Here is an 18,715-nt window from a genome sequence, read left to right as displayed (position 1 = left end):
TCTAAAACTTCCAGAGGCTTCTGATCTATTTAAATGTATGCACTTTACACATTCAATCCTGGAAGCATTCTGTTTACTCCATAGGTCCCACTGATAACCTTATGATGACCTGATGATGTATTTACAAAGTACCTCTAGACAGTTTCATAATATATCTAGAAATCCAATTGCGGAGAATGTATTTTTCTGTGCCCACAAAGGCAAGGTTATGGGGCAGATGTAATAAAGAGTGAGCTCACCCTCCTCGTGCAGAACTTTATGGATTGATGCTATTGCCTGATCAGCCCCCAGATTTGTAACTAGTGAGGTCAGAGAGCATGAAGTCAGACCTGGTGTGTGCCTGTTTGAGGGCTTCCAGCAAATTGAACTGTCTGTGTTATTATTGTGTCAGTTCAGGTCCTCAGGGAAGCAGATGGCAGGGAGAATTAGAAGTGCAAGTGACCTATTGCAGAAATGCTATGAAAAATTAGGGGGAAGGGGACAGGGGGAAGGGGGAATTCATTCAGACTGCACAGGTGTGACACCTGTGAAGAGAGAGGGAAAGAAGGAGTTCTCAGGAAGAGCCTCACACTGCACCACAGCTCTGAGCAAGTGCCCAGGCTCCTGAGGGAGTCCCGGCTCTCATGCTCCCACCACCATGAGAGCATCCCAGAGAAGGCACAGCCTCATGTCAGCACCGAGGTGGCGATTTCTCCCTGAAGTTCTCTAAAGGGACTTCTGAGCCATGCGCTTCCCCAGCTGCCTCAGTTATGCTGCCAGGGTCAGAAAGATGAGTCATGTTTGAATCCGGGCTCAGTCCCACTCTGTAAATGACTTCCTGATTGATCACAACTCGCTTTAAGAATCTCCAGAGACCTTAATTTCCTAGTAAAAGATATTCAATTCAGTGTGATTTGTTACTTTATGATTATGATGTTCATGAAAGTATGACTGAATGTATGTCATTGATATAGACTAGAGTCCTTCATTCGTTTATAATTCAGCAGACCAAATTAAAGAGATCTGTGGTTAGGTTTCGACACTACCACTGTCTGTGACCTTGGGTAGGTCACTTCTCAGCCTCATTCCCTTCATATCTGAAATGAGTAAGTTGCACTAAATGATCTCTAGCATCCACCAATTCAACCATTCTGTCATTCCCCTTCCTTAGAGATTGACTCTGATGAGGCAGGGAATAGAAGTGTCTTTCCTCACAAAAATTTTAAAGTCATGTAAAATGCAGTTCATCTTCCTGTTCTCTATTTCCATGACTATCACAAATATTGAGCTAAATTTTCCAAAGCTCGCCTCTTAGACCCATCTCAGCTAATTATCAGCTGATTTGTTAGATCACTAAAACAACTCTTCTTCATGCAACTGTGAAAAATCTAGCATAGCATTTTAAACATCGTATGTCATGTTTATCTTCGTACATTTCCTACTCCATTGATTTTCACCATATTTGAAATCAGATCATCGAATAATCAACATGAAACTTATCCTGATTACTATTCTTAATGGGTACAGATTCACATTTGCTACTTTGCACATCATATTTTGTTATTCTTAGAGCAATGGCTTGATCTGAAATGTGAAAGATTTGCATCCAGATCAGGGCAAAAGACACAAAGGGAAGTCAATGTGAAACTGATATAGGGGTTCATCTGTCTGGGTCGTTCCAGCCATTCAAATTGTTCCAGTGGGAGGAGGACACTCCAGCCCTGGGAGCCTCGTCTTGGTTTAGGGATCATACGATCTGAGTTGGTGATGGAGCCAGGAAACAAATTCCCGTTGCTCTCTCCCAGCTCTGTGCACCCTCCACCCTCTTCCATGGGCACCAGTGAGCAGCTGCCTTGGTTTCGCCCCGCAGGTGGTCCTGGCCCTCCCGTATGACACCCCGGTGCCTGGGTACCTGAACAACACGGTCAACACGATGCGCCTCTGGTCCGCTCGGGCGCCCAATGACTTCAACCTCAGAGACTGTGAGTGCAGCGCGGGCTCGTGTGTCTTTAATCTTTTTCTTTACTAATTAGAACCAAAGTGAGCTGAGTTTCTGATATGAACTCTTTAGTGTCTAAGCATTTTATGGAGCAGGTATGGAGAACACAGTTAAAGCAGTCCTCCAGTCTGACCTTCATAGACTCTCCTGTGAATGAGAGCTTGAAGTTTTGCTGAAATCCTTTTGAATTTTTAGGAATTTTAGGAATCCCACATGGCAGAAGGTCCCCAGCCTCTGGGCCAGGGACCAGTATCTTCTGTCAGATTAGTAGTGGCATTAGATTAGAAATAAAATCCACACTAAATGTAGTGTGCTTAAATCATCCCAAACCATCCCCCTCACTCTAAGTCCATGGAGAAATTGTCTTCAACAAAATCAGTCCCTGGCCCCAAAAAGGGGTATTCAACAAGCAGGGTATTCAGCAAGCATCAGGTGAGATCGTGGGGGTTCTGAAGACAGCAGCTGGCCTGTCTGTTTATTGATTTTTCTAACATTTCCTTCAGTTAACGTTGGAGACTACATTCAGGCCGTGCTGGACCGGAATCTGGCCGAGAACATCTCCCGGGTCCTCTATCCCAATGATAATGTGAGTGGTCAAGCTGGCTTTCTCAGTGGAAACAGAAGTGGGTTATTTCACAAGGGCCTATTCAGTAGCCATAAAGCACATACTTAATAATGTTTTTTTTTTCCCGTCAATGAGGAATAATCTCCATATCTCATCCTGCATTGTCTAGATTGCCCTTCCCCTCCATCAGATCAGATCAGATTAGATCAGTCGCTCAGTTGTGTCTGACTCTTTGCGACCCCATGAATCACAGCACACCAGGCCTCCCTGTCCATCACCAACTCCCAGAGTTCACTCAGACTCATGTCCATTGAGTCAGTGATGCCATCCAGCCATCTCATTCTCTGTCGTCCCCTTCTCCTCCTGCCCCCAATCCCTCCCAGCATCAGAGTCTTTTCCAATGAGTCAACTCTTCACATGAGGTGGCCAAAGTACTGGAGTTTCAGCTTTAGTATCATTCCTTCCAAAGAAATCCCAGGGCTGATCTCCTTCAGAATGGACTGGTTGGATCTCCTTGCAGTCCAAGGGACTCTCAAGAGTCTTCTCCAACACCACAGTTCAAAAGCATCAATTCTTCGGCGCTCAGCCTTCTTCACAGTCCAACTCTCACATCCATACATGACCACAGGAAAAACCATAGCCTTGACTAGACGGACCTTTGTTGGCCAAGTAATGTCTCTGCTTTTGAATATGCTATCTAGGTTGGTCATAACTTTCCTTCCAAGGAGTAAGCGTCTTTTAATTTCATGGCTGCAGTCACCATCTGTAGTGATTTTGGAGCCCAGAAGAATAAAGTCTGACACTGTTTCCACTGTTTCCCCATCTATTTTCCATGAAGTGGTGGGACCAGATGCCATGATCTTCGTTTTCTGAATGTTGAGCTTTAAGCCAACTTTTTTACTCTCCACTTTCACTTTCATCAAGAGGCTTTTGAGTTCCTCTTCACTTTCTGCCATAAGAGTGGTGTCATCTGCATATCTGAGGTTATTGATATTTCTCCCGGCAATCTTGATTCTAACTTGTGTTTCTCCCAGTCCATCGTTTCTCATGATGTACTCTGCATATAAGTTAAATAAGCAGGGTGACAATATACAGCCTTGACGAACTCCTTTTCCTATTTGGAACCAGTCTGTTGTTCCATGTCCAGTTCTAACTGTTGCTTCCTGACCTGCATACAAATTTCTCAAGAGGCAGATCAGGTGGTCTGGTAGTCCCATCTCTTTCAGAATTTTCCACAGTTGATTGTGATCCACACAGTCAAAAGCTTTGGCATAGTCAATAAAGCAGAAGTAGATGTTTTTCTGGAACTCTCTTGCTTTTTCCATGATCCAGTGGATGTTGGCAATTTGATCTCTGGTTCCTCTGCCTTTTCTAAAACCAGCTTGAACATCAGGAAGTTCACAGTTCACATATTGCTGAAGCCTGGCTTGGAGAATTTTGAGCATTACTTTACTAGCGTGTGAGATGAGTGCAATTGTGCGGTAGTTTAAGCATCCTTTGGCATTACCTTTCTTTGGGAGTGGAATGAAAACTGACCTTTTCCAGTCCTGTGGCCACTGCTGAGTTTTCCAAATTTGCTGGCATATTGAGTTCCCCTCCATACAAAACAAATTTGTACGGTTCATGAAATCAGAACTGGTGTTTCACCCATCCCTATTTGGGAGGCTCTGTCCATGTATTTCAAAACAAAACCTGGATATAAAAGATGAGATGCAGCTGAGATAAAGCACTTCTTCCTTTCCAAACAGGAGTTTCATCCTCAGCATCAGAAGTCCCTGGAGGGGTCCTGCCTGTCCTCTTCCCCTCACTCATGGGTCTCCTCTGCCCCTTTGCCCCCAGGAGAGGTGGGGGTCATGGACCTCAGAACAGACCCAGGAGCAGACACTTGTTTCTTATGCCACTGATTTATCTTGTTAAACTTTTTCTTAAAGGCGATCATTCCTGTTGCTGTTGTTCAGTCACCCTGTCATGTCTGACTCTGCAACCCCATGGACTGCAGCACACGGACTGCAGATCATTCCTAAATTTACACTAAAAACAACTTAGTTTAAAAAAAAAAAACACTTGGGACTGAATCTCAAATGACTACTATCAATTCTTAATGGATTTAAATGTATTTAGCTCTAACTTCTCTATGAGTAAAATAATTTTCTGGAAGCTATAATGATTTTTTTTTAAGTAATAATCTCAGAAGCAACCAAATTAGTAGTCTGCTCCACAAAGATGCCACAAAATAAGGATCTTGGGGACTAGGACATAAATGGTCCTAAGACTAGATATCCACTTGCTGTTAAACCTGTCTCCAAGGAGGAGTAAGTGGATTTGCTGCAGCATTATCAGGAACTTAATGGTATAGGTTATTTTTTCTTTGGGAGAAACAATGTAACTTCAGTACATTTCAGAGGAATCTAAAGGAGGGCATGACAACCCACTCCAGTATTCTTGCCTGGAGAATTCTCATGAACAGAGGAGCCTGGTGGACTCTGGGGTCACAAAGAGTTGGACATGACTGAGCAACTAAGCACAGCACACAATCTCTCAACATAATTACATGGTAATTTTCACTAGCTCTTCAATTAGTCTTTATATTATTATGACCTGTCAACACTAAAGACAGCTGATCTATGCCCATCCATATCATCATGTCATTATTTTTCCTTTCTGTACAAAATTTTTGTTTTTCCTGGAGTTGATGCTTGTTTTGTTGGCTTGGTTTTCCGAGTACTTTGCCCTAATCTATCCTATACTCTACCCCAGTTGTAGAAATTTCCTCTCAGTATATTCAAACACCTTTGGTATTCTGTTGACTCGGTCTTTCTGAAGTCCCTTCTGGATCTCTCCTGGTTGGCTGCTCCACTGGCGTCTTTGGAGCGACTTTCCCACCGTTCTAAGGACCTCTGGGCTCTTACGCTCTCTGAGGTCATTTGTTTGGATCCTGCATTTTCTTTTGGCTTGTTTGATCCCTTGTTTGGATAGTACACATGCTTAGGGCTTCCTGGGAAAGGGTGCATGTGAGGCCAATTTTTTTGAGACCTTTCATGTTGAAAGAGGTCTTTATTTTGCCCTCACATTGGTAGTTTGCCTGGATATCAAGGACGCAAAGATTTTTTTTTTATCTAGTTTTTGGTGTTGCTGAAAAACACAGTACAATTTGAATTCTTGATCTGTTGTTTGTATTCTGCTTTTTTCCCCTTTGAAAGCTTCTAGTCTCCCTCTTCCTCTCCTTCTATCCCCCTCTAAACCCCCATCTCCAAGTGTACTAAAATGTACTGAAAGTTTTTTTAGAGGGGGAGGTGCTTGGTGTGAGTCTGTTTTCACTCTTCATGCCTGGGTCCCCTTTCAGTCTGGGAACACAGGACTACAGCTCTCTGAGAAATGGTCTGGAATTCTTAAACATCCTCAACTGGTTCTTTACCCCTTGTCTTTTATTTATCATCTCTGTCTTCTTACTCACCTTATGGGCAATCGCAACTCTCTCAATCTGTTTCACTTTGGCTATCATGTTTTAATTTTTGAGTAGTCTTTTTTTGCTTTAGATATTTTCTTAAAACATCTTATTCTTATTTCTTGATTACAATATCTAATTTATCTGAGGATATTATTGATAGGATTCTTATAATCGTTCTTTAATCTCTGTTTCTTCTAAGTTAACTTTTATATTTCAACATCTTTTAGAAGTTTTTCTTAGATGGCTAATGGCCCTTAAGTGCCCACTAAAAGAGAGAGGTACTGACAAGCTTTGGGGAGCTCTGTACTTCTGGGTGGGATTTATCTATTTGGCTTCACTATCCTGTGACCTGTTGGGGCCACTTCCTGGTGGAGCTCTGCATGTCCATGTCTTTAGTTTCTGTCTTCTGGGCAGGCCAGATTCCCTGGAGAAGATGCTTACAGCTGTTTTCCTCAGTGGAATTAACACTAACTGCCTGTGTTCTCAAATTTGGTTGGGAGAAGGCTGAAAGTATCAGCGTTCAGTACACACACTTTCACTGAACCCTCTTCCCCCGTTTTAGTGTGGGATGGTGCCCCTGCCTCCACCTGCACCTGCTTAGCCACCTCCAGGGACTAGATCTGCACCTTCTGCCTGAGTTGGCAAAGGAGACTGTTCATTTGAGGGAACTGGAGATGAGGTGTGAGGCCAACTGCTTCTTAGACTCTCAACTAACTTTTTACCCCCTCTTCATCCCTATGTCTAAAGGCACACAATGCGGACAGTTTCTGGGCCTTTGGGGAGCTTCGATGTATACACTGGGCTGCTCCTTTGGCTTTTCCCCACTAGGTCAAGAGTCAGCTTTCCTACATCTTCTGGGATGCAGGAAACCATTTATCCATCTGTTTTTCAACTTCTAAAAAGTTGTTGCTGTTGTGTTCTCTCCATTCCCTTCATCCTTTATCAGTATGCCTTTCTAAAATCCTTTACTGTTATTTTCATGGAGCTCCAGGAGGCTAATGCTTGGCCTTCGACCTGCCATCTTCCACCAGACATCCCACAGATGTTACAGGCCCCTGGGCAGGCGACGCCAGTCATGTTTTGGCCACTCCTAGTGTGAACCCTCTCACTCAATCTCTCTGGCTTGAAGTTTTTTGAAGGGAAGGAGCTAAGATTGAAGCAGGAGTATTTTGTGGTAGCTGCTACCTTGCAAGATGTCATCCGACGTTTCAAAGCCTCCAAGTTTGACTCCAGCAATAGCACCAAAACTGCGTTCGATGCCTTCCCAGATCAGGCAAGTACTTAGTCTGAATGTAGGTGGGAACCACTGAGAGGATCAGGACTTCCATCACACTTACTCATCAGCTGTCTCAGTGCTAAAAAATCTGAGTATCTGTATGCAAAACAGAACAGACTCACAGACGTAGAAAACAAACTTGTGGTTACCAAAGTGGGTTGGGGGAGACAAACCAGGACTGTGGGGTTAACAGATACACACTACTATACATAAAATAGATAAGCTGCAAGGATTTACTGTACAGCACGGGGAAATTACTTAATAGCTTGTAAGAACCTATAAAACAAATGTGTGTGTGTGTGTTTATATATATATAACTGAATCACTATGCTGTACACTTGAAACTGACACAGTATTTTAAATCGACTTCAATTTTTAAAAAAGTTGCATAGCTACAGTGTACTTAAAGCGTTCCATGAAAGGTAGGTGCTTGTTTGGTGCATGTGTGAGCTATGGACAAGGACAGGGAAGCCAGAGATGGGCCGCTGGCCACCTTCACGATGCTCTCCTTTCCCATGTAGGTTGCCATCCAGCTGAATGACACCCACCCTTCACTTGCCATCCCTGAGCTGATGAGGATTTTTGTGGATATTGAAAAACTGCCCTGGTCCAAGGTCTGTAGAGTTTGGCTTCTTTTTCTTCTGAGTGACCAGAATATCTGTGATTGAGAGATTTTGCCAAAAGCTCCTTTTTACATTTTTTTAAAATAAGTCACTGTTGATAAATTACAACAAGGAAAGGTGAACTTTGCACTGGTGCTGACATTTCTCAGTTCTTGGAGTGAGTAAGACTAAGAAATAAATACCTTCCTAATGGGACACAGCTTGGTAGCTATATCAAGGCTTATATTGTGTTTCCCATTTCTGTGTCTAAAAGGATTTAAATTAAACTCTCTAGCTTCAGATTAGAGCTAATTGAAAGTGTCCCCATTGAATCTAATCATACTTTGTACTTTCTCAGAACATTACGTAAGCTTTATTCCTCAAATTTTGTTTATTTAATAAACAAAAGACAAGTTAGGATAATAGAGAAGATTTATCAGCATGCTGTCTTAAGTTTTATTGGACAGTTTTGCTGCCTTTTTTTTTTCCCACCCCCAAGAAAACATGTTCCCACTACTATACCATTCAGGAACCTCCTAATAGTATATGTGCAGATAGAATCGTCCTGTGGCAGACAGGCCAGAGTCGAGGAAATGTTTGGCCTGAGGGTTGGGGTGCACCTACAGGCAGCCTCTCTGCAGAGGGAAGCAGCTGACACACACAACCCTACCCCCTTAACCCCAATCCCCTGTCCCCCAGGCATGGGAGATCACCCAGAAGACCTTCGCCTACACCAACCACACGGTGCTCCCAGAAGCCCTGGAGCGCTGGCCTGTAGAGCTGGTGGAGAAGTTGCTTCCTCGACATTTGCAAATCATTTACGAGATAAATCAGAAGCACTTAGATGTAAGTCACTTTGACAGATTCATAACCCTTTGGAGAAGGAGGTCTAGAGATGTTAAGGGTAGCTACAGTCTTCCCTCTTACTTGAGGCCCAAACATCTTTCGGTCATTGATACGTCAAAATCATTCAAGTCTGGGTGGGGCTCTGTTAACAACACCTTTTTGAAAATATTGTGAAGTGGAGGGATGGCATCTCCCCAGGGCTAACATCCCAGCGCCTCTCTGTGGGAGTGAAGTTTTATATTTACTCCATGGAAGGTTTTGGTTGGGAAGTGAATGATGTTATGCCAGGGTTGTCAGAATTCTGAGTGATCAGTAAGGCCTTTCTCTTCCTTTGCCTAGAAAATTGCTGCCTTGTTTCCTAAAGATGTCGACCGTCTGAGAAGGATGTCTCTGATAGAAGAGGAAGGAGGCAAAAGGATCAACATGGCCCATCTCTGCATTGTGGGCTCCCACGCTGTGAACGGCGTGGCTAAAATCCACTCGGACATCGTGAAGACCCAAGTGTGAGCCTCCGTCCCCATCGCAGTGGGTCTAACATTGCTCAGTAACAGAACAGCGCTAGTAAAGGCAGGGCTACCGCTGGAGATGAGGAAAGGCTCCATGAAATATTTAAAAGTATTTTTTTTCCCTATACAAAGAACTGTTCTCTAAAAGGAAAAGACCTTCCTCTCTTAACCATCCTAATTCTAGATTTAGGAGCAAAAAAAAAACTATTCTGCTCAAAAGTCTGATATATATGTCAGTGCCAGGAAATCATATGGGGGTGATTTAGATTTTTTTCTTGTCATTATTTTGAATTGCAAATGGATTTCTTTTTAGAATGACAGCCATAGCTGCTGTCAGCCCCTCCCTACACTTTTGTTTAATCTTTCTAAGATTAAATGTAACTTATCTGCTTCTTAAATGTAACTCATTCTGCATGCAGGACCCTGCCATTCCAGCCAAGTTCAGTGATGTGTCTCTTCTGTCTCCAGATTCAAGGACTTTAGTGAGCTAGAACCAGACAAGTTTCAGAATAAAACCAATGGGATCACTCCAAGGCGCTGGCTCTTACTCTGCAACCCGGGGCTGGCAGAGTTAATAGCAGAGGTAAGGGGGAAGTGCTGAGGGGAAGCCGGGCATGACTGGAATGTGGGAGGCAGGGAGCACAGTTACAATTTGCTAATCCAGTCTGTAGCAGGGCTGGTGTCAGGCGCAAGCCAGCAACTTGTGCAGCCCCACGTGCCCTGTGCTTGGTTTCATTTTCCGCTGTAGCCATCTTAAAATTCTTAATTTCAGAAAAGGAAGCCCCACACATTATGTAGCTAGCCCTGGTTAACAGTACTCATATGACACACAGGTGGTACCCCTACTTAATAAGAGGATAACAAAGATCATATAAATGACTAGCAGAACCTGAGTTTTTGTCACCCTTTTTTGTAGATTTTCTGTTTTTAACACTTAGTACCACTGAAACTAATGGGTTTTCCCAGTGGCTCAGTGGCAGAGAATCCACCTGCTAATGCAGGAGACATGGTTTCCGTCCCTGGGTCAGGAAGATCCCCTGAAGGAGGAATAGCAACCCACTCCAGTTTTCTTGCCTGGGAAATCTCATGGACAGAGAAGCCTGGCAGACTACAATCCATGGGGTCCACAAAGAGGCAGACGCAACTGAGTGACTAAACAACAAAAGCACTGAAACCACACGTGAGGGACTAGCCAGTGTTCTTCCCACACAGCATCTCTAGCATCTTCTGTGAGTGAAGCCTTTCTCCGTGTGTGGGGTGTAGATGTGTTTTAGGAACGTGAGCACCCACCACAGATGGACAGAAACTGCTCGTGTGGGTTTGACAGCCCTCTCTGATTAAAGTCACCTTTTGCTTTAAACTGAAAGAAAATCGGGGAGGACTACGTGAAGGACTTGAGCCAGCTGACGAAGCTGAACAGCTTCCTGGGCGACGACATCTTCCTCCGCGAGATCTCCAACGTGAAGCAGGTGAGGCTTCCCCACACGGATTCTTTCCTGGGCACTGGCTTGGAGGGTTTATGCTCCAGTGTTTAAAAGCAGACCACCACCACCACCACCACCCCCTGCACCGGTTCCTTCTGAGTCTCAAGGGCTCTGACCCCATGCTCTGTCTCAACAGGAGAACAAGCTGAAGTTTTCTCAGTTCCTGGAGAAGGAGTACAAAGTGAAGATCAACCCGTCCTCCATGTTCGACGTGCAGGTGAAGCGGATCCACGAGTACAAGCGACAGCTCCTGAACTGCCTGCACGTGGTCACCATGTACAACCGTGAGTTGCCCTTGCGGCCCCCAGCCAGCCCCCCGGAGGTGCAGGTCTCAGCACCCCTGCTGTCCACCGTCATCGATTCCATCCCCTATCTCCATCTTTTTCAGGCATTAAGAAAGACCCAAAGAAGCTATTCGTGCCCAGAACAGTTATAATCGGTGGCAAAGTAAGTTTGATTCTCTTCCCTGGGGACATGGGGGCTCTCCTCTCTTGCTGTTTCTCCACTTCCTCATGCCTGCCTTCTCATATGTCCACACTCTTCCCCAAGGCTGCCCCTGGATACTACATGGCCAAACTTATCATAAAGCTGATCACATCAGTGGCAGAGGTGGTGAACAATGACCCTGTGGTTGGAAGCAAGTTGAAACTCATCTTCCTGGAAAACTACAGAGTGTCTCTTGCGGAAAAAGGTAGTGCGGTCCTCACAAACCATGGGGGCCGGGCCACGGTCTAGGGATGGATTACATACTACAGGAAAATGGAGCCGCTGGCCTCGGGAGCCAGCAACTTAGAATAGAAGGTGCCATTCTTAGGCAGAATAAGACCCTAGGCTAAGAATGTTTAAGGTGGCCCAGTTGACACTGAGGTGAGTGTTCCCAGAGTCCACATCAGAGGTTACATTTGCAAGCATATTTTATTCCCTGCTGGTCAAAGCTGGATGCTGGAGGAGGTGGCCCTGAGGTTTTGATAAAGTAGACTGTGCTCTACAAAAGAAAAAAGAGATCTTCAGTTCCCAACCCCCGTTTTGCAGTAGAACACCAATTCCCCAGTCCCCAGGTATTGTTCTGGTAACTTCTTGGGCTGTCATTTGTCCAGGTGGCAGCAGGCAATGCAGACACATGTCAGGCTGCCAAAGCCCTAAGTTTAGATGTGCCTCAGATAGGCACTCAGAGCAAGCATGGCATCCCCACCTGGGGACAGCCCGACTGGCAAGAAGCCAGCATCCCTTTCTCTTCCACTGGGACCTTTACTTGTTTGCATCATGAAGCATCATCCACATGCAGGTGCCAACTGTGTGTTTACCCTTTTCCCAAAGTCAAAAGGGACCTTTCTCTTTTTGAGGTGTTTTTGGGTCCTCTGATATTACAATTTAAGAACTGTCTGCATAAAGAACAAAGAGCCAGATTCTTATGGATGCAAATGAAGATATATCTAATCCACAACTAAGCTCGCAAAGCCCTATGCTTTGTATTGGGTGGGTGGGGAGGATGCTGCAGGCAGTATTTCTGTGTGCATCAAGCCACAGGTATGCCTCAGTTGCCTGTGGTTTATTTCCCTGCAGTCAAAGCGGAAGTAAGATGTAGAACATGACACAATCCAATTTCCTCAGATGCTAAAGGAGAGATTCTGAATTTTAAGGATCAAGAAAGAGAAGTTTCAATATTCATTTCATAAAGTTATCAAATAGAAGAAATAAAACCTTAACAGAAGCTGAATGGAAGAAGGGGGAGAAGTGTAGGGTTGATGAAAAATTAATCAATCAATCCAAGAAAGAAGTGGAAAATTTTATTCAAGCCAAATTGAGGATTATAACCCAGGAACTGCAGATCAGAAAGCTCTGAGAACTGTTCCACCCATTAGAAGTCAAAGCAGTTCTATAAATTTTTTTTGAGACAGAGCTCTACACTAAATGTGTAAACTGACAGTTTACACAATCCAGATCTGCCAAGTACAAAGTAGTAGGTCATCGGGTCCTAACAAGATCAAGAAGGAATGTTATCTTTTAAGGAGCTGTCTTGTTGGTGCTAGGAGCATGTTGCTCTTTATGGGGATATTTCTTTTTATTTTTTAATTTATTTATTTTTTAATTGAAGGGCGTTTGCCTTACAGAATTTTGTGGTTTTCTGCTGTATATCAACAAGAATCAGCCATAGGTACATCCATGTCCCCTCCCTCCCGAACCTCCCTCTCCTCTCCCTCCCCATCCCACCCTTCTGGATTGTCACAGAGCCCGTGTTTGAGTTCCTTGAGATGTACAGCAAATTCCCATTGGCTATCTATTTTACATATGGTAATGTAAGTTTCCATGTTACTCTCTCCATACATCTCACCCTCTCCTCCCCTCTCCCCATGTCCATAAGTCTATTCTCCATGTCTGTTTCTCCATTGCTGCCCTGCAAATAAATTCATCAGAACCATCTTTCTAGATACCATATATATACATTAGTATGTGATATTTATCTTTCTCTTTCTGACTTCACTCTGTATAATAGGTTCTAGGTTCATCCACCTCATTAGAACTGACTCAAATGTGTTCCTTTTTATGGCTGAGTTATACTCCATTGTGTATATGCACCACAACTTTATTATTCATCTTTCAATGGACATCTGGGTTGCTTCCATGTTCTAGCTATTGTAAATAGTGCTGCAATGAACATTGGGGTATGTGTATCTTTTTCAGTTTTGGTTTCCTCAGGGTATATGCCTAGGAGTGGGGTTGCTGGATCATATGGTGGCTTTAGTCCTAGTTTTTTTAAGGAATCTCCATACTGTCTCCCATAGTGGCTGTATCAATTTACATTCTATGGGGAGATTTCTGCTGATGGAGAGGGTTGGTCCATGCATAATCCAAGATGCACAATGCACAGTAGAGGGGAGAGAGGAGACCAAAAGGCAGAAAAAATTTTTTCTTGTTTAAATTTTTCTTGTCTTGCCATAAAATAGAATTTTATTTCACAGTAGTGTCAACTTTTGTAGCAGAGAGACAATGTGAAAGTGTGTTAGTCACTCGTGTCTGACTCTGTGACCCCATGGACTGGAAGTACAATATAACCATACACCTTTTTAGCATTGTGGCCATAACCACCAAGATGACACATCAGAAGTGGGCAAGAGTGGCTGCTAGAGTTGACGGGAAGTATGAGATCCATCCTACACCATTTGAATATTTATCTTAATGTGCATGTTCTACTTTAATGATCAAAACAAACCAGCTAGATGAATGCTTAGATACTGTATAAGCAGATCCAGAGAGACAGAACCACTCATTCTATTACTAACGCCTTGCTTGCAGTCATTCCAGCCACAGATCTGTCGGAGCAGATTTCCACTGCAGGCACCGAAGCCTCAGGGACAGGCAACATGAAGTTCATGCTGAATGGGGCCCTGACCATTGGGACCATGGATGGGGCCAATGTGGAAATGGCTGAGGAAGCCGGGGAAGAGAACCTGTTCATCTTTGGCATGAGAATAGAGGACGTGGCTGCTTTGGACAAGAAAGGGTGAGAGAGCAGTCCTGCTTGTTGAGCATGTATCCCCCCAGGAGGCTGCCTCCCCCACCCAGGTGTCCCATCAAGTTGGGTCACATGGGACATGGTGGCAGAACATCTCCTATAAGTCAGGGGACCTTCCTGACTGCAGATTAAGTCTTTGCCCAGCATGTGAAAGCTAAAGGAGCTTGGGCACAGGTATACAGGCTCCTTACTATTTGCTACCAGCTGTGGCAAGGCTGGCCTTGTGAGCTACTCACTTTGCCCTCATCTGTGATTTTTACTTTGATCAAAAAATTGAACCAGTGTGGAGTTGAAGTTTTGCCTATAATTTAACCATCTAGTGTTCCTTTAAGGTCTCTAAGAGATGGACTAAAAGGCAGTAGAGAATAGGCCTGGTTGTATAGAAGCACCCAGAATACTTGTTCCACTAAGTATCTGGATAAGTTTATTAACCTGGATTCAAATGAGAAGTAAAGAAAGAGTGCTGCACAAAGGAACCACGGGAATCACAAAATTTGGAGGAGGTCAAATGTACTTCCCAGCCCTTGGAAGTAAACTTTTGCCCAGTGGCAACATATCTGGGAATCTGTGGGTCCAAAAAGCACCTGCTTGTTTAGAGTCATAAAGTCTGTTTGAAATGAATCTTACTGTATTTACCAGATTAGACTATTGCTGTGTGATTAGGATTTTTATTATCTATTGTCCTTAGTGTCTTGGTTACAAGGAACTAATCAAATTTAGTGGGGGGAAAAATATCAGGATCTAGTTAAATATTATTTATACTTATACTCCTGTTGAACTCTATGACTATAAATGCCAGTATTTTTGAATGCCTTTTTCACAACTAATGTACCATCTAGTGTGCTGTTAATCACAAACACTAACAGAATCTTTTCTTATTATTGCCCCACCCGCTACCCCACAGGTATGAGGCAAAAGAATATTATGAGGCACTTCCAGAGCTGAAGTTGGCCATTGATCAAATTGACAAGGGCTTTTTTTCTCCCAAGCAGCCTGACCTCTTCAAAGACTTAGTCAACATGCTGTTTTATCATGACAGGTGAGTTCCCATAAGAAGATGGTGCTACTTGGGCCATGGAAAAAGGTTGAGAACATCTTAAATCAACTATAACATAACCACGTAGATTAGCATAGATTTGCGATCTGATAAGCTAATTTAGGCTTAGAAAGAAAAGAGGAGGTATTCTCCGCTAACAATGCTAGGAAGACTTAAGAATAAGATCCACAAATCTGGTATTCCTTTTCTCCTTCCTCTGGTGTACCCAGCTTTCAAATGCATCCATGTGATAACATTCTTACTTGGGGAAAGACCCATAGAAAGGTTGAGGGCTGGTTGAAACCCTTACGAATAGAAATATCAGACTGGTAAGCTAGCCATGCCTATCATTAAGCAAAAGAGAATTTTAAATGGAATCTGAACACACATCTGTTAATGAAGCTTTTTGATGCTTTGTTTTTTCCTTTTAATCACAAAAACAGGTTTAAAGTTTTTGCAGACTATGAAGCCTACGTCAAATGTCAAGAAAAAGTCAGCCAGCTGTACATGGTGAGTTCATGGCTGAGACTTACAAACAATGCCAGTTTACTACCGTTCATTAAAATTTTAGTTTCTTTTTCTAAATAACAGGGCCCCACTAACCAATCAAAAAAGGGAAGTGAGGCAGCAATGTTGGTTTTTCAGATAAAAACTGGACTGTTCCCAAGTTCAGGCAAAGGTGGGATTTGACATTTCAGTAGCAGTTGTTAAATTTTTTTAATATCCAAATAAGAAGTCACAAATTATTCAGTATTTATTGAGCACCCACCATGTAGCAAGCATGTCCTAGAAACTAAAGAGTATAAAGCCAAGTTAAATACTCACTTTACCCACTCATTTATTCAGCAGAGAGACACCAGTGCCTCCTCCAAGGCAGGCACCGTGCTGAGCACTGAGACCCAGCAGGGACAAAGCCATGGCCCCTCAAGGAGCCTTCTTGGTGCCAGGGCTCTTAAGCAGAAGCACATCAGAGTCACCAGGCAGTTTTTTCAAAGTACAGATGCCCACTGCCTTCTGAGGGATTCTGACCCAGTAGTGGGTAGAATCACCATCAGCATTTGAAAAATCTGCTAAAGGGATTCTTAGACTGAGCCTTAGAATACTAGAGGGTATCTGAAAGTTGCAAAATAAGTACCTCTCCTGGACTATCCATGGAGTGGTGCTATATGAACAGAATGTAAATGGACAGAAAGGCGGGGGGGGTTCATATTTGAATTTTTTTTTTTAAAAAGGAATGAAACAAGAAAGACTATACTAAGGAAGAGAGAGATGGAGGGAGGGAGGGAAAGAAAAGAGAAAAAGGCTAGAACCATGTGAGGAACCCTCCATATGCAAAATCATGCATCTTTACCAAGTAGCCCAACCCTCTAGGTACATTTGGTAAATATATGGAACCGGGATCATCTCTGATAGGAAAGACTTTCAGTGAACTGCAGAAACCACAGAAGAATAGATACAGGAGCAAGCTGGCCCTGTGCCAAGACTCCAGCGCTGGCTTCTTGCCCACACAGTCCCCATTTCTGCTCCCCAGCTAGAAAGCCATTATATAGCAGAACCATGGAAATTCATACAATCTCCACCTCCTGCCCTTTGGACATATCAGTAACTACTTACAACAGAAACCTACTTCACTGACATTTCTATTTCTTTTCCAAAGCCAGGTGACAAGGAGGTTCCTACAGTCATCCCAGATATCCCACTGGGGTGTTAAAATAGGATCATTCAAGGCCCATACTGCTTTACAGCATATCCCAGTCCCCCTAAAGTGTATAGAAGCCAATTTTACACGCTGCCCAAGCAGAGGCAGTGCTGGAGTTAAGCGGAGGAGCTCACTTCTGGCTCCTGGAACACTGACAAAAGCAGCCACACACGGCCTCTGCGACCGCAGACAGAGAAGGAGAATGGCCACCTCCAGCTTATTCCTCTTGCCCTCAACCCATGCTCATGTGTAGAAAGAATGTTGAGGGAAAGAAGTAGAAGTGAAACAGAGCAGGAGAGGAAACTATACATGAGCGCAAGCACAAATGTGAATGTGGGTTTTACACAGTAGTCCCTTCTGTTAAAATGATGGCCCTGATCCAAGGGATGCCCACCTAGAGGCCCAGCATTCCACTCCACCTTTCTTCTTCATTAGTGCAAATTGCAGCGTTTACTCTTAACAATAATTGCATTGTTGAGGTATAGAAAACATGGCCTATGTGGTTGGGAAGTCTAGTCATTATCCCCTTAAATAAAGAACATGAAAAAAGGAAGCATTTATTCTCTTCTTATTTTAGTAAGTTTCCAAAGTGTGAATAATTTCAGACTCACAGTTTTAGTTTTTGTTTTAAATGCTTTTAATGCATTGCTGTCTTTTTCAAATAATATTCTAGTCATTGCCATTGAACTCCTTCTTAGAGTCCTTTACAAAATCACAAGGCTATAAAATAAATAGCTTATATTTTTTTACATAAAATTATGAAAGATGTATTTTATTTAGATATATAGTCATATATTTTTTATTTAAGATAAAACCTTAATTGGTCCTGTTTTAAAACCCCAGTGGAGTATCTGGGATTCAATGTAAACCTATTAGAGAATCTACCTTCAGAAAAAAATGAGGAGAGAGAAGTCAGTGAATAAAGTCTCCTATGGGATTGTTTGCCTGTGTGACAGCTAACATTCCAAAGTAGTGTTTCTTGAGCTCTGACCATGAGCCACAGGGTAAATTTCTTATATGGCATCTAGCAGACAATGGAAGTTAGTCCCTTCCTTTCCCGTGTAGTTTAAAGGAAGCTGAGATATCTTCATTCAAAATGAAGATGGGAAATACAGCTTACATGCCAGAACATTGTAACTATGGCAGAAATTACCAATTAAGGCTTCTCTGAGAGTGAAAAATACTTTCTTTTTCATTTTAGAGAAATATGATCTTAAATACCCTAGAGGGCATGGCAACCCACTCCAGTATTCTTGCCCGGAGAGCCCCATGGACAAAGGAGCCTGGCAGGCTATGGTCCATAGGGTTGCAAAGAGTTGGACACGACTGAAGCAACTTAGCACAGCACAACACTCTTAAATAGGAGAATAGCACAGGCTGCCTATCCAGCTCCCAACTGAGAAACAAATGTACTTGTGATTCATTACAGTTTACTCCTGTCATTTCCCCTGAATTACACTTGGATGTACTTGGCCTGGCATCTGTCACACAGCTTGGTGTGATGTGCTGGCCTGGCGTCTGTCACACAGCCTGGTGTGCACTCAGGCCCTGGACCTTAGATGCATGTGTCATTTACAGAATCCAAAGGCCTGGAACATCATGGTCCTCAAAAATATAGCCGCCTCGGGGAAATTCTCCAGTGACCGAACGATTAAGGAGTATGCCCGGGACATCTGGAACATGGAGCCTTCTGACATAAAGATTTCCCTGTCCAGTGACCCCAGCGGTGGGGCAAACAAAGCCAATGGAAAGTAAGTCGTA

The 18,715-nt window shown here is 43.4% G+C and overlaps 1 protein-coding gene across 2 annotated transcripts in view; it reads left to right on the top strand.

The window, feature by feature from the left end:
• Nucleotides 1-18,715, top strand: part of PYGL (glycogen phosphorylase L) — a 54,725-nt gene that overhangs the window by 21,973 nt on the left and 14,037 nt on the right. For both annotated transcript variants that reach the window (XM_027553724.1, XM_027553723.1), the window contains exons 6-20: nucleotides 1,850-1,961; nucleotides 2,482-2,564; nucleotides 7,121-7,264; nucleotides 7,789-7,881; nucleotides 8,569-8,715; nucleotides 9,055-9,218; nucleotides 9,690-9,804; nucleotides 10,589-10,690; nucleotides 10,842-10,989; nucleotides 11,094-11,152; nucleotides 11,255-11,396; nucleotides 14,000-14,207; nucleotides 15,124-15,258; nucleotides 15,699-15,765; nucleotides 18,533-18,705. In XM_027553724.1, coding sequence (XP_027409525.1) covers nucleotides 1,850-1,961; nucleotides 2,482-2,564; nucleotides 7,121-7,264; nucleotides 7,789-7,881; nucleotides 8,569-8,715; nucleotides 9,055-9,218; nucleotides 9,690-9,804; nucleotides 10,589-10,690; nucleotides 10,842-10,989; nucleotides 11,094-11,152; nucleotides 11,255-11,396; nucleotides 14,000-14,207; nucleotides 15,124-15,258; nucleotides 15,699-15,765; nucleotides 18,533-18,705 — 1,892 coding nt within the window. The remainder of the gene's footprint in view (nucleotides 1-1,849; nucleotides 1,962-2,481; nucleotides 2,565-7,120; nucleotides 7,265-7,788; nucleotides 7,882-8,568; nucleotides 8,716-9,054; nucleotides 9,219-9,689; nucleotides 9,805-10,588; nucleotides 10,691-10,841; nucleotides 10,990-11,093; nucleotides 11,153-11,254; nucleotides 11,397-13,999; nucleotides 14,208-15,123; nucleotides 15,259-15,698; nucleotides 15,766-18,532; nucleotides 18,706-18,715) is intronic.

Source organism: Bos indicus x Bos taurus, chromosome 10 (genome assembly GCF_003369695.1).
Source record: "Bos indicus x Bos taurus breed Angus x Brahman F1 hybrid chromosome 10, Bos_hybrid_MaternalHap_v2.0, whole genome shotgun sequence".
Taxonomy (NCBI): domain Eukaryota; kingdom Metazoa; phylum Chordata; class Mammalia; order Artiodactyla; family Bovidae; genus Bos; species Bos indicus x Bos taurus.
The sequence above is the reverse complement of the archived record's forward strand: the minus strand, read 5'-3'. Positions and strand labels throughout refer to the sequence as shown.